Raw genomic sequence first — 15,884 nt, 5'->3', positions numbered from 1 at the left:
AGGGGCCCGACTAGCGGACACCATGCATAAGATGGCCCTTTTTGCGGATGACATTCTGTTGTATGTTACTCGCCCTGAGACCACTTTCCCTACTTTAATGCACCTTATGAAGGATTATTCAGCTGTGTCGGGGTTTAAGGTCAACATGACCAAGTCAGAAGCATTGAATGTTACGCTCCCGACAAATGCAGTGGCCTCCCTGAAAACATCGACTTCTTTCAGATGGGCATTTAAGCGTATCAAATATCTGGGGGTTAATATACCATCTGATCTTTCTGAACTATTCGCAGCTAACTACAAGGGGCTGGTTAGTAAGATAAAGGCAGACCTGGAAAGATGGGGGGATCAGGAGTTTTCTTGGTTTGGGCGGATAGCAATAGTTAAGATGAACGTGCTGCCGAGGTTGCTATACTTGTTTCAAGCACTGCCTGTGATGATGCCCAGGCGTTTCCTTGCTTCCTTACAGGATTCTATAATGCGTTTCGTCTGGGCAGGCAGGCGTCCGCGTTTAGCACGTAAGCTTCTCTATCAAGACAAGAAAAGAGGGGGACTAGGTGTCCCAAATCTTATCTGGTATTATAGGGCTGCCCAGGGGAAGGCTGCTATTGAATGGTACCAGGAATACCCTGATAGACAGTGGGTGTCTATGGAACAGCATTCCTTGGGATCGACGCCATTGGGGGCGCTTATGTGGCTGCCTAGGAAGTTTCGGGAGATAGGGGAGGGGGTGTGTCCGTCCATGTGTGTCACCTTTCACTATTGGGATAGTCTATTTCCTAAGGGGCAATGTGTCCTTACACGGATGTCACCTATAGCATTCAACCCATTGTTCTTGCCTGGGACTGAAGTTGGACCGTTTACACGGTGGTATAAAGGGGGGGTTGAAGACCTGGTGCCAATTAATAGAAAAGGATTCAATATTGTCATTTACGACGCTGCAGGCCCGATACACTGTCGGGGACGGAGATGAATTTGCATATCATCAACTTAAACATCTCCTTACAACAAAAGCGATCAGTCAGGTCTTTCAACGGGAAACATTAGAGTTAGAGGAGATCTGTGCTAAGTCTGTTTCTTCAAGGGGATTGATAGGCCGTATATATAGGAGCATTAATGCGCAGGTTGCTCGCTATACTCTACACAGGACTAGTTGGGAGCGGGAGCTGGGGGTGGCCCTGGGGGAGACCGAGTGGGAGAGAATAGAAAGGGTGGCGATAGGTGTGTCTTTACATGTACCCCTCAAGGAGAATGTGGTGAAGGTATTGTTTCGGTGGTATCTTACTCCGGACCGTATCCGGCGCATTTTCCCTGGTACATCGGGCTTGTGCTGGAGAGGATGTGGTCAGCAAGGGACTATGGGTCACGTGTGGTGGAGCTGTATCAAAGTACGAGCATACTGGAAATCAGTTCAGGGTAGGCTGCAGAATTGGGTGGGATGTGCAGTTCCATGGTCCCCTGAGTTTTTCTTGTTTACTGCAAAGATGGTAGGCTTAAAACTGCATCAGCGGATTTTGGTGCGGCAGGCATTAGGGGCAGCAAAGATAGTCATAGCATCTCATTGGAAGCAGACAGGGGTCCCTTCAATCAAAAAATGGCTCCATAAGCTGAAATATATCTGTGAGATGGAGCGTCTGCTTGCTGAAAGAAAACACCAGCTAAACAGATGGCAATCCATTTGGGAAACGTTTTCCAAGGATTAAGCATAATTGTTTAACCTGTGAACTGTATAAAATAAGATATGGTAATGATTGGGAGGGTGTGGGTGGCAAGGGAGGGGGGGTAGTTGGGGGGATGGGGAGGAGGGGGGGGAAGGAGGTCTTATTGATATGTAAAAGCTATAGAAAATGTACTTTAAAACATTGAAGTTTATAGAGGTTCATATACGATGTTACTGGATGGCGTACTGGAGTGAATAAGGAATTTTACATTTGCATGTTTAAAGAATAATAGTAGTTCATTCTGTTTGATATGTATGAGGAAATATTGTACCGTTATCCTGTTCAATAAAGACTTCATGCAAATAAAAAAAAAAAAAAGAGAAATCGCTTGCAGGGAGGAGTGTTTGGAGGCTCCTCTAGTGTGTAACTGACAGTATTCGATCCATGGCTGACAACAGTCCAGAACTGTCAGTTTAACATGGAAAGTGCCAGTGCAGTCTGCAGGCAACCTTAAGAGTAACTAGATGGTGTTTTCTGTATAATCTTGCCCTTACCCTTGCTTGTTTGCGGGTTTAATATTGTCATGTTCATTATCTCTCCTTTTTAATAATAAACTTCTTAGTCTGTGAGCTCTGTGTCTGAGACCTGGTCATTGACCTGCAGAAGTGAATTACTGAGTGATCCCTGCATTTTGTGTGGTTAAAAGGTGAAGTGAAAGAGGCTGTTAGAGCCAAAAGAGCATCCTTCAAAGAACGGAAAAAGGATCCAAATGAAGAAAATAAGAAGTAACATAAGCAGTGTCAAGCTAGGTGCAAAGCACTGATAAAGAAGGCCAAAAGAGAATATGAAGTCTTGCCTCACCAAATTGCTTCATGTCTTTGAAGCCATAAATAAATATGTGGATAAAGGTGAACTGGTTGATGTAGTGTATTTAGATTTTCGGAAAGCTTTTGACAAAGTTCCTCATGAGAAATTCCTGAGAAAATTAAAAAGTCATGGGATAGGAGGCAATGTTCTGTTGTGGGGTAGGAATTGGTTATTGGACAGAAAACAGAGCATAGGGTTAAATGGCCATTTTTTTCAGTGGAGGAGGGTTAATAGTTGGAGTGCCGCAGGGATCTGTTTTGGGACCATTACCGTTTAACATGTTTATAAATTAAATCAGAACGATGAGTGAGGTGATTAAATTTGCAGATGACACAAAACGATTCAAAGTTGCCAAACATTTGGATTGTAAAAAATTGCAGGAAGGCTTTAGGAAATGTGCCTTACATTCTCCAGAGTAATTATTGACTGCTCCTTTCACTCCTTGCTCAGGTCAGTCATGTTTCAATTGTATTTGAAAAAAGTTAAATGTTTTTGGGTGTACTGCAAGGTTCTACTGAAATTCTGTGTTAAAGACAGACAGACACTCTCTCATTGGGAGGGAACACTTGACACTGGAGTGGATACTTAGCAGGTGTCAGTTTTCTTGATGCCAAATCAGTCTGCATGTAGTTATTCATGTCATGTTGTAAATGTGAGGTAAGTGTGGCTTTGTGTTGTGGCTGAGCGTCAAAGTAAAGTTTGTTTCCCTCTTGTAGAAATGACAGAGGAGGAACAGCTAGCTTTAGCTGTGAAAATGAGTGAACAAGAAGCCAGTCATATGAACTCACAGCAGGAGGAGGAAGAGGAGCTCCTGAGGAAGGCTATTGCAGCAAGCCTTAATGTAATTGTTTTAGCATGCGATTCTCCTCTATCCCCCCTCTCCTTGCAAGAGACAAAAGTGGCAGCACTGGCCTGCAGCATGTGGCATTTCTCCTATGTTCATGTAAATTGAGAATAAAGAAGGGCAAAAAATTCTGTAAGGAAGCATGTGGAGTAGGATGAAATTCTGGGCTGCTTTTGTTTTCAAGTACTTCTCTTTTTTTTTTTTTTTTTTAATTATTTTATTTATTCATTTTATATTACATTTATGTCCAATACATAAATGGGAAAGAAAAGAGAAAATATCAATTAAAACAAACATTAAGGAAAAATATGTTTTCAAGTACTTCTCAACTGATTAGGGATATAAAAAAAGGTTTAGATCATAAGTATAATTTTATTGCTTTAACTATTTAAAGTAGTGTGTAATGGAGGCTGGTGCTACCTTCTGTGCTAACAGATATGCATCAGATAGGTTCTGGACTAGAGGTCTGCACGGGAACGGGGTTTGCGGGGATCCTGCGGAGTCTGCTAGAATCCCCTCTGGGTCAGCGCGAGTGTTTTGGGGATGGAGGATGTTCTGGCGGGATTCCTGTGGGGATGCGTGCACATACCTTTGTTTGAGAGCCTGCTGCTTTTCTGCCGATCTGTGCCCCTATTGCATCAATCATGCTGCTGGTTCGCCAATCGCCCCTTCTTCTTTTAGTGGGTGGAGACACCAAGCTCTCCAGTGGGAAAAGAAGGATGCCCTCAACTGCCCCGTCACACCAGGGATGGCCAAATTCCATTTTTGGTGTCCTTAACTGTTCCATTGCGCCAGGGACGGCCAAATTTCAAGGGGGTGTTGGAGGCATAGCGAAGGTGGGACTTGAGCGCCTAACACTTAGACGTCCTTTATCCATAATCTAAAAAAAAAAAGAAAAAGGACGTCCTTGACGAGCATGTGCACGTTTTCACCTGGGTCTCTCTCTGTCTCAACTCAAGTTCAACACGTGCAGGAAATTTGCTGAAGTTGTATGTAGTGAGTCTTTAAAATTCAGAAATACGTACTTCCTTTTTTTATGGGGACGGGCGGGGATGGAGGAGATTACTCACAGGGACGGGTTAGATTCTGGCGGGGATGAGCGGGAACGGGTTTGATTCCGGCGGGGATAGGTCGCATTTCTGTCCCCGTGCACCTCTCTATTCTGGACTAACTTTAGCATTTTAGGACTGTAGCCCTGGGGACAGGATCATCATGGCACAGACACTGCCCTTCTAAACCAGCCCTGAATAGCTGCTCCTGCCGCTGCTTCCCCTTTGCATCAAACCATCTGATATCAGGCTTGGGTTTCTGCACCCACAGTCGTTTCCTCTGTGCTTATTAATGGATAAATGGTTAATACGTTTTAGAGAAATGTTTGTTTATAAATTACTAGTAAAAGAGGCCCGTTTCCAACAGAAAGGAAACGGGCGCTAGCAAGGTTCCAGGGCCCCCTCCCTCCCTCCTCTGTTCCATCCCCCTCCCCTCCGAGTTCCATTCCCCCAACCTACCTGCCTCCCTCCCTCAGAGTTCCATGCTCCCCTACCTACCTGCCTCCCTCCCTCTCCTCCGAGTTCCAGGAACCCCTCCCCTTCCAGTTCCAGGACCCGCCCCTCCCCTTCCAGTTCCAGGACCAGCCCTCCCCTTCCGGTGGCGTTCCAGGACCCCCTCCATCCCTATCTCTCTGTGATCTCCGAGTGCAAGCAGGACGTGTGCGGCTGCCCCTCCCATTCGTAAATGCCGGCTGTTGTTTAAAACTTTTTACCTCATGGTCCGCCGGCAACAGTGAAGTCAAGCAGGCACGGCATGGCGCTTCACACTGCCTTCGCTTCTGTTTCAGCTGTGCCTCTGGTCCCACCCTTCCGCAAACATGAAATGAGGGCGGGACCAGAGGCACAGCTGAAACAGAAGCGAAGGCAGTGTGAAGCGCCATGCCATGCCTGCTCAACTTCACTGTTGCCGGCGGACCAGGAGGTAAGTTTTAAAGAACAGCCGGCACTTACGAAGCGGAGGGGCAGCCGCACACGTCCTGCTTGCACTCGGAGGCCACAGAGAGAGAGAGAGGGAAGGAGGGAGACTTGGGGCGGTGGAACTTGGACGGGAATGGAGGGAGGGAGGGAGGAAGGAAGGGGGCATGGAACTCGGGGCGGTGAAACTCGGAGGAGAGGGGGACCGTTGAAGGAAGGAGGGAGGTAGGGGGTCATGGAACTCAGAGGGGCGATTCTGTACTCACCTCTGGTTGCTGGTGCTGGGTTCCCTTCCCTCTCACTTCCCATTGGTCCGCCTTGTGACATCATCCCCAGGGCGGACCAATGGGAACTGTGTTACAAACCCAGGCATCCAGACGGAGGTGCAAATCCTTATATAGGATGTTACCTGGTCTGCCTGTGGCAAAGTCTTGCAGTGTAATGATAGGAACCTTTCTCTCCTGTCATGGTCATGATCCTCTGGCTAATCTCCCGTCTGCTAGCAAGAAGAGAGTAGTGCTTCTTACCTATGTTTGCCACAATCTTTGCCAGCTTCAGGCTAAAATAGGAACTTTGTGGGGTCTTTAGTCTCTCAGGACCAACTGGCACCACATTTTAAAGTGTCATATTGAAGCCAACCGAGAAGGAGATGCAGGTGGATAGAAAGCACTGCTCTTCTTTTCTCATTGGGAAGAGAGAAGAGACGTGCATGAATGTGTGGTGGATGGGGGACAAATGAACATCTTGAGTAGGACTGGCGCCACCCATTAAGCAAATGAGGCAGCTTACTGGGGTCTGCAAAGAACAGCTGATATTCAAGCCAAACAGTAGGTATTGATAGTTGCCACTTCTGCCTGTAGGAAAGGTGGGTAGTTTTTTATATTGATTCATGCACATATCATTTATCGATTATTTTCTGTTCCAATATTTTTATTGTGTTTTGTAGTCAATAACAAATGGCTAAAATAAAAGCAAATAACCAGCATAACAGATTAACAATAACAAAGCATCAGCATACATGTTCAGACTAAGATTATACAAGAATTATTGCTATAACAAGTCATGATCATACATAAATTCAACTCTAAGAGAGGTTATTATGTAGTTGATCTAGTAAAGAAGTCCATAATTTGATATACCGCTTCCGAGCATAGATCAAGGTGGTTTACGTACAATTGTAAAAGTACTTGCACTCAAATGGGCTTACAATCTAAGTAGTATATTGTACCTGGAGCAGAGGATGGCTAAGTGACTTACCCAGGGCCACACGGAGTTGCATAGGGAATTGAACACAGTTCCCCAGGATCTTGACACACTGCAGACCATTAGGCAGCGGTGGGAATCGAACCCGGTTCCCCAGGTCCGCAGCCCACTGCACTAACCATTAGGCCACTCCACTCCACTCCAAATTTTAAAATTTTGTGACAACTTACATATCTTAAAGTGAGGTATCCAATTATATGTTTTTATAGGATTGGTTTGGGAGGGGTGGTGTTGGGGTGATTAGATTTTGATGTATAAATTCAACAATCATTAGGAGCTTGAAAGTAAAGAGGGGGAGGAGAGGTGCACATGCATGCAAGGCCTGTCTAGGGTGCCTAATACTCTTGCATCAACTCTGGTGGTAGGAGAACTGGGTGAAGGGTAATCGTGCAAGGTGGGAAAGGGCATGGGAGACTGGAAAATGCAAAGTGGGTTGAGGATTATAGTGTTTTCTTAAAATAAGAAAATGTTAAGGGAACCCTACAGAGCCTGATTTTGCTCTGTGCCTTGAAACTAGCTTTGCTGTCTTGCTAGTGTTATGGGGCTGAGTCTTGACTTAGCCTCTGGCACTATCTCCACTATTCAGGTAACATTAATGTTAATATACCATTTTAACTTATTTATTTCTGCTTTATCTTAGAGCTGTTACACTTCAGGCTCTAAAGAACAAAGCACATCCCGTTCTCAGAAGGCTGCCCAAATGGAGGATGAGGTGGATTCAGAAGTCCTTGTGTGTGCAGACGTCTGTTCAGATTTGCCTCTTTCTGAGCCTGGCTCTCAGTCTCCAAGCACAAAAGTTGCCAGTGATGGACAGGTGGCTGTGGCCAAAAGCCCTGTTGTATTGTTGCAACGACTGAGCCAGGAGATAGTGGACAGTTCGAGTATTGTCCTTTCACCAGAAAAAGACAATGTTTATGCAAGGTTGAAAGAAGAGTCCATCTCTCCCTCGCTGAGTGACTCCAGTGACTTTGTATGCACATCTCCTTACAGAAGGATTTCCCTGAGCCCTATCTTCCCTTGTCGATCCCCAAATCAATGGCAGCTGGTCCCTCGGAAACTATTTGCAGGCTCAGGCACAGGTCTGCAGGGAACAAGTGAACAACTGGACCAATGTCCAGACGCAGTGGGAAGTGGAAAGCAGGAGTCCAGTGCTGACAGGCTGACTCAAGACAGTAGGGGTCTTAGGTTTAAAGAAAGCCATGCTGCTCCTGCTGAGAAATGCATGCCCGAGGAAACTGAGCAGGGAGGATCAGTACACTATTACTGGGGTGTGCCATTTTGCCCCAAGGGGGTGGATCCCAGTCAGTACACCAAGGTTATCCAGTGCCAACTTGAAGTTTACCAGAAAAACCTAAAACATGCACAGCGACAGTTGTTGCAGAAGAAAGAGTATGGAGAGCCAGTTTTGCCCCACACTTCTGCTTTGAGAATAAGTGAGCAGGCTAAAGGGGATGAGAAGGATGTGGAAGATCAAGGAGTCACAGAAGAGGTAGAGCAGGAGGAAGAAGACATAAAGGAGGAGGTTGGGTCTGCAGTCCGGCAACCCTCCATAAACAGCAGTGAGTCTGATAGAAGTCCAGTGCAAGATCTAGAAGCAGAGGAGGAGAGCTCTGCACCAGCAGAGGGAGTGACCAGCTGTGGCCTACAGGTAATGGGGTGGGCGGGATGGCAGGAGAGGGAACTTAGCACTGAAAGCTGAAGCCTTAATGTTGTCACCACATCATGCCGTTCTCCCTTTACCATGCTGCCAGGTTGATAGGCTGTCCGGTTGGGTTCCTTTTTTCCTGCTGCTGGTTGGTGTTGTAGATTAGGTGGCAGCACTATCTTCTTTTCGGATTGTTATTTGGGGATTGCTGCTTTCATTGTTGGGTCTGGTTTCACTCTTTCCCTGTTAGGTTGCTGAGGGTTTTGTCGCTTGGATACTTTTATGTCTGAGGCTTTGTCACAGCTCATTCCATTAATGATAAATTATTGCCTACCTTCCCATTGACATGTTTGAGTGGCAGCTTTGTAGAACTTGCATGTGAGAGATAGAAGAGTCACCTTTTTCTAGGATGAATATTAATGCTGCACAGTATTAGAAGAGGTTACCTCTATTTGCACTTAACCCTATTATTGTAATGCCACCCCATTGTGCTCCACATGTTTAAGGACGCAGACTGGTTTCCTGCTTTTGTCTCCTCAAATTTCAGCCCTTGATACCTACTTTCAATGGAGCTGTATATCTTTTTTGGTGTGACATCATGGCCACTCCATCCCTAAACATATTATCTGATCTTAAGCTAACCAAATGCTGTTAATTTTTCAAGATTTAGAATATTTTCCACTTAATTTAATTCAAAACTTATAACCTGCTGCTTTTAACATGTACAGTGTGGGGTACAACAGAATATTCATTAAAAAAAAAAAAAACCACACAGTCCACTCCAAATAACAACCTCTTCCCCACATTCTCTATCCATCCAATCCCCTCCCCCTAAAGATATCACCCATCCATATAATCCTGAGTTAAAAAAAAAAAAAGTCTTTGTCTCCAGAAAGATACATAATCTTGAAACAGCCTTTGATTTCTCGAACCAGGCACAACACCTGCAAAACGCAACACTCGTATGTTGTGTTTGCTGTTCCTTCTGTCATAGCACTGGATTAACTTTATGGACTGAGTGAATTTATGAACCAGCACACTACAGATTTCTGTTGTTTAATGGTGTTTGATTAGATTTGATCTGTTACTGCCTCATATATTCATTAACGTCACACTTTATGTAACACACTCATATATGTTATTTTACAGTCTTTTCATTATGTTTGTCATGCATAATAACGAAAAGACTTTAAAATGAGTTAATTTAACTTTTCATTTTATTTGTGTATTTTATTATCGTTTGAGATATTTATGACTATATGTTTTGAATCCAATTTTAAATGTATATTCTAGGCTGCATTTTGATTAAAAATTTTAATATTGATTAATTGCATGATTAAAGATGGGTGGGGATGGAAGAGAGGGAATAGAGAGAGAGATAATGGATCTGGGGGTAGAAGAGAGGGATGGAGATATGCAGGGCAATGGAGGAGGGTTTCCTTGGCGATCTGGCCCCCCCCCCCCCCCCCCCCACACACAAACACACTTTGCCAGAAGACATGCTTGGGGAGTGCCAACATCAGTAGCTGGAGGCACGCCACTGACTTCCTCGCTCCTGAGGTAGTACTACTATTTAGCATTCCTATACGCTACAAGGTGTACGCAGCGCTGCACAAACATAGGTAGTACAAGGAGGAAGGGGATAGTGGGCAGTGGATTTTTTTGTGTGGCAGGTCTTAGTCTACCCCACTAGCCATTGAACAGATGCTGCAGCTTTGGAGGAGGCCTAAGCCCGGGGGGGGGGGGCCCAGGTCCCCAAGGAACCCCTTTCCTATTGTTTCTCCCTTCTTCTCTAGGTCTATTTTCTCCTTCCTTTCTACCCCCAGGTCTATTATCTCTCTTTCTTCCCTCCCTCCAAACTTCTCTCCCCTCTTCTCCCCCCCCCCCCCCCCATGCATGATATGACATCTCTCCCTCCCCTCCTGGCTCTACCTGTGGTTACATAAAACTCTCGAATCCACCCCACCCCCGTGTACCTATTAATCACATTTTTGCTCTGGTAGTGCTAGTGATAATCATAGGATGCCTGCACCTGGCCTTTCCCTCTGACCACTGTCCTGCCCTTCCAAAACAGGACGTTGCATCAGAAGGGGTGGGACTGATCAGAGGTTAAGGTAAGGCCGCAGGCAGCCTATGAGTATCGCTGGTGCTGCTAGAGCGAAGACTTTTTTTAATAGGTCACCGGGGAGAGGAGGGAATTGAGAGAATTTTACGGAATTGCAGGTAGGACCAAGAGGGACGAGAGAGATGCCAGACTGTGCATGAGCAGTGGGGGCGGAAATGTTGTGCAGCACTTGATTAATTGTTAGCCATGCTCAAATTTTTAATTGTAACTAATAATTATGTTAATCGCGATTAAGGTGCAGCCTAATATGTACATCTTTGTGTGTTGTATACAGACCCCTGACTTGGGCATCACATTGAAACATAGCTCGTGTCAGGTCACCAGTAAAGTTTGCTTCTTTCACCTCCTCTTGTGGTCAACTGTGCTTCCTTTAACTCGAAGAACACAAGATATGCCATACTGGGTCAGATCAAAGGTCCATCAAGCCTAGTATCCCACTTCTGACAGTGGCCAGTCCAGATCACAGGTATTCAGTAGAATCCCAAGGAGTAGATTCATTCATTATTGTGCATACCCAGAGATAAGTGGTGGCTTTCTGAACATTAAATGGCCAGTAATAACATAAATATTGCCATACTGGGACAGACTGAAGGTCCATCAAATTCAGTATCTTGTTTCCAACAGTGGCCAATCCAAGTTACAGATACCTGGCAAGATCCCAAAACAGTACAATACATTTTATGCTGCTTATCCTAGAAATAAGCAGTGGATTTTCCCGAAGTCCATCTTTGTAAAGGCTTATGGACTTTTCTTTCAGGAAGCTATCCAAACCTTTTTTAAACCTCGCTAAACGAACTGCTTTTACTACATTCTCTGGCAATGAATCCCAGAGTTTAATTACATGTTGAGTGAAGAAATATTTTCTCTGATTTGTTTATGGACTTTTCTGCCAGGAACTTGTCTAAACCCTTCTTAAGCCCAGCTATTTTAACTGCATTGATACATATTCTGGCAACAAATTGCACTGCTTTTAACGTAAGTTGTGGGGAAAATGCTTATTCCAATTTGTAATAAATGTGCTACCTATTAGTTTCATGGTACATTCCCCAGTGTTTATCCTGTTTGAAAGGTAAACAGCTGTTTCCTATATATCTGTTCCATTCAGTCATGATTCCTTTTTTTTTTTGTAATTAGTAATTTTATTGAAACAAAGGGGGAAAGGTACATGTTCTGATACAAATGTGATTTTATAGATCCTGATTATATCTCATCTCAGCCATTTTCATTCAGAATAGTTAGAACCGAGTTCTATGTGAGATGAGAGAGTATCAGAATGAGAGGTAGAAACATAGTAACCTAATAGATAATGGAATTAATAAAATGTCTCTCCACACTGCTAATGATATATTCCAGTTGCCTATAGGAAAACTACACTTTATCCAAAGCAATTTTTTTTTCTTCTTCCATTGTGCCCCTCCCTCCTGCAGGTGAACATGCAAGCTACTATTTTTTATAAACATCTACAGCTCCCCTCCCATTACCAACCACAAGTTCCACCAATAATCCAAATGACCATTAGCGACAGCACATCTCTTACTTGAACCTGTGACCTCCCTGGTCCTCCTGACCTTTCTGGACAGCACCCTGCCACTACCAATCCACCATATTGATCCAGTCAGTGGTTCTAAGAAGACGCACGGATAAACCTGCACTAAGCAGTAGTTACAGTCAAAACTATACTGTTGTAACTCCCTCCTCCCCCCCCCCCCCCCAAAAAAAAAAGTGCTAGTTATTACTTGGAAGGGAATAGAAAATAAAATTGATGATATGAAGGCTGTGTATTGTTGATGCATGGTGTGATAGTATCTCAATATTGTGTACAGTTGTTTTTGCCATATCTCATAAAAGGTGTAGTGACATTACAAAAGGAACTGAGGTTGTCAGTATGGGTTATAAAAATAACTGACAGGGTTTAGTTAGATGCACTCGGCACACGTCATCACAACACAGAAGATAAGCTCATCTCTCTGCAGCCTTTAGTTGTTTGTGTGAGGCCTTCCTTCTTTTGAGACCTCTTAAGATACTGCAGGAGGCTTGGGACTTCAGGATGTACTGATCCAGCGGTTAAAAGCTACCTTTAGTCACTAGACTCATGTGAGCTGAAGTACCTGAACTAGACTGTCTTACTCTTAGTGGCGTTTAGTCACTTCAGAATACAGAGTCTGTGAGCTCCAGCCTTAGTAACTTATCCACTCTATATAAGATTTTATGACACTAGGATGGTTGTCCAGACTGAGTAATCCAAGAAGTTTTTCACCTCCCAAATTTCTTCTGCTAAGTGACAATGATATTTTTAGAGAGAGAGAAGTTTCTTACCTGTAACAGGTTTTCTCTGAGTGCAGTAGGATATAAATTCTCACAAAACCCACACGCTTTCCCTAAGAGTTGGCTTCTTCTAATTTATAGCAATATGCACGATGATACTAGCTCAGAAATCCCCATACATTTCTGATGGCTCTAGAAAGCCATTGGAGCTTTGTTTTACGTTCTTAGGCCTGGATGCCGCTGGATGACTTTGCCTAGGTACAAGGATGATGGTCAGTGGGGAACACCTGTAATAGGTAATAAATTTTGTTTACTCCTTCAATTATTGCTATGGCTCTGGGGTAATCCATGAAACTAAGTAGTAGCACATTTAAAACAAATTGAAAAAAGTTTTCTTTGGTCATTGTACAAGGAATGTAGTCAAGGCTAGTAATGTAGCTGAGCTTAAAAAAGGTGTTATTAGCCAGGTATACTTGGGTGTCTTCGATTCTGGATATGAGCAACATGAAATGAGCATTCCTGTTAGTATCTGGCAGGTAATTTCAAGTGTTCCAGACTAGCCACTGTCTTTGGGTATAGGGTTTAGAACATTGGTGTGATCTAGCATGGCATTTATGTTCTTACCAGGAGAAGTGATGCTGACGGGTTCTGATTCTGGGCACATTTGAGATTAATATGGAGGAGAATGGTAGAATTTAAAGTTCAAGTAAAGGACATGGGAGGAGGGGAGTATACCAAATAATAAATTTCTGTAAGGAGAAATAGACCTTAGTTTTTATTGTCCTTGTAGAATTAGAATTTGTGTGTTTTACTGTGCAGTCTTCCCAGGCATTGTTTGTAGAAGAGACTCCTGAAGTTGAAAACAGAGACCATCCAGTGCAAATCATACAGAGGTGAGACTTGCGGTTATATGGATATATAACTTAGTGCTGATTTCCATTTACAGGTCTGTTACCAGGGCAACTGGTGGCCAAGGCACTCCTTAGAGCAGAAACTGTCCAGTGTCACAGTTGCAAGCTAGCATCCCCATTAAAGCTCTTGCCGCTGTTTGATTTTTGACAAGGCTGTCTGTTTTGGCAATATGTACCAAAAACTCATCTCCTGTGCCTTAAAATATGGTCAGTGCAGCAGAACCATATCTGGTGTGGATACCCACATCTGGTACTTGCTGTGCTTTGTGACGAATCGCAAACCCTGTCGCTGTCCTTCATGTTCACAGATGAAAAAGAGAGGGATTTGGAGCCACAAAGAGTAACATGAAAAAATCTTTGGCACTTCTAAGGCAATAGAGGCATCTGCCTTGAGGGATTCAGGAGCTCCATTGAATGCTGGGGATGTATCTGTGTTGAGAGTGCATCATTCTCCCTCATTGGTAGAGGCTTCTAGGAATGGGCATCAACTGATTGCTACCCAAAGAAGAGGAATTTTTTCTTCATTGACTTTGAGCATAGGCCCAGAAGCGTTAACATGAAGCCCTGTTGGAATACGGTGTCAAGAGCATTGAGGGTAATAGCAGTGTTGGCAGCACTTCTCTGAAGGCAGCCTATATGTAAAAAGTCTGTTGCTGAGGGCTTGCTGTCCTGTTTGTCCTCAGAGAAAACAAAGTTATGTATCTGTAGCTGATGTTCTCTGTGGAAGTCGTGCACAGTGATGCAAGGTGGGAATTCACATGCATGTGTGCTAGTACCTCTTAAAGGCTTCCATAAAGATTTGCTAAGCTGTATGGTCTCTGTGATGTTACCCATTTGTGAGAACTTCTATCCTGCTGTCTATGGAGAACACCAGCTGCAGGTGAGTAACTTGGTTTTCTTTTTGGATTTTTATTTTTACTAGTGAGGGAAGCTGACCGTCCTGAGTTTTCCCAGAGTTTTCTCATTAATGATAATTTTGCAGGACACCCTGTATTCACTGATAATTACTTGGGTGTGTTGCACCAGAAATATATTTAATTACCAAAGTGTGTTTCATGGCTGCAGGAAAATTTGACAACTTCTTTTTGTTTTTATATATTTTACCGGAGTAAATCTCTGGGCCAGATGCACTAAACATAACGAGCCATTAACAAGCAAGTAGTAAACCGTGGCATGCACTAAACATAACGAGCCATTAACAAGCAAGTAGTAAACCGTGGCATGCACTAAATGCTTCTCCGAGCCATTTTCTGATCACGGTAGCAGCTAACGAAAATGGAATGCAGATGAGCAAAATAGTATTATAATGTGTAGAAATCGTATTGTAGTGAGATTCACTACTGTTTTCTGATTGCCTAACCGTGGAAAATCGGACGGGATGTCTGTACCTCTCGTTGGGGCTGCGCGGGATTTCAAAAGGTCTATAAATGTATTAAAAAAAAAAATTGGGGAAAAAAAAAACGTCCAAGTGCTCGCAATTGGACGTTTTTCCCCAGATTTTTTTGTGATGGGTGTTCTTCTGCGAGGACGTCCAAATAAAAAAACTATTTGGACATCCCTTTCGATTATACCCCCTCCAGGTCTCTCTCCGCCAATCACAGCGCACTTAGCTGTCACCGGTGTCAGCTAAATGCATCAGGGACATCCTTGGCATTCCATTTCCTTGATGCATGGCCGTTCCCTACCGATTCGCTATGGAATCGGTAAGGGAACGGCTCTTCCGAGGACTTCAGTGCATCTAGCCCTCCTTTCAGAAGGAATAGCCATTACTGATAACTTCAGCTCACTCTTATCCACACGTCATCTGGTATCTTCTGATTTGGTTGTGGGAAAATAAGGACGGGAACATAAATTGTGCAATAAGGGAGAGTTGTAGGATGCTTAGAAAAGTTTAAGGCACTATAGATAGAGCTAGAAGGTTTCTAAAAGAGCTGCTCCACCACATGGCTCATTCTGAAAGTTTGAAACATGACCATTCCTTTTCAGCCCACTAAATCGGGCTGATATTTTCCACTCAAATTTAACCATGTTTTTCAGTTTTATTTGTTTCCATTGGCTTCCGATGGAGGCAAGGGTGGTTTCAAGTTTTATTGTATTTTGTTCAAAATTTTGAATGGTTTGGCCCCTCATTACATACATTCTTTATTTACATTTATATCTTCTATGAGACCATGGGCATTAAGACAGCTTAATCCTTTTTCCAATCCTAAAGGGATTAGGCATTCTTGCCTGCTTGAATCATCATTTTCCTTCCATGCAGTTACATTTTGGAAATGTCTTCCTTACAATTTATGGTTGATCACCGATTATAAAACTTTTAGGAAATTCTTAAACATATTTTT

At 43.7% G+C, this 15,884-nt stretch overlaps 1 protein-coding gene across 3 annotated transcripts in view; it reads left to right on the top strand.

The window, feature by feature from the left end:
• UIMC1 (ubiquitin interaction motif containing 1) overlaps nucleotides 1–15,884 on the top strand; it is an 87,638-nt gene that overhangs the window by 25,028 nt on the left and 46,726 nt on the right. For all 3 annotated transcript variants that reach the window (XM_030211735.1, XM_030211736.1, XM_030211737.1), the window contains 3 exons: nucleotides 3,242–3,366; nucleotides 7,237–8,244; nucleotides 13,451–13,524. In XM_030211735.1, coding sequence (XP_030067595.1) covers nucleotides 3,242–3,366; nucleotides 7,237–8,244; nucleotides 13,451–13,524 — 1,207 coding nt within the window. The remainder of the gene's footprint in view (nucleotides 1–3,241; nucleotides 3,367–7,236; nucleotides 8,245–13,450; nucleotides 13,525–15,884) is intronic.

This window comes from Microcaecilia unicolor, chromosome 8 (assembly GCF_901765095.1).
Source record: "Microcaecilia unicolor chromosome 8, aMicUni1.1, whole genome shotgun sequence".
NCBI classification, from domain to species: domain Eukaryota; kingdom Metazoa; phylum Chordata; class Amphibia; order Gymnophiona; family Siphonopidae; genus Microcaecilia; species Microcaecilia unicolor.
The sequence above is the reverse complement of the archived record's forward strand: the minus strand, read 5'-3'. Positions and strand labels throughout refer to the sequence as shown.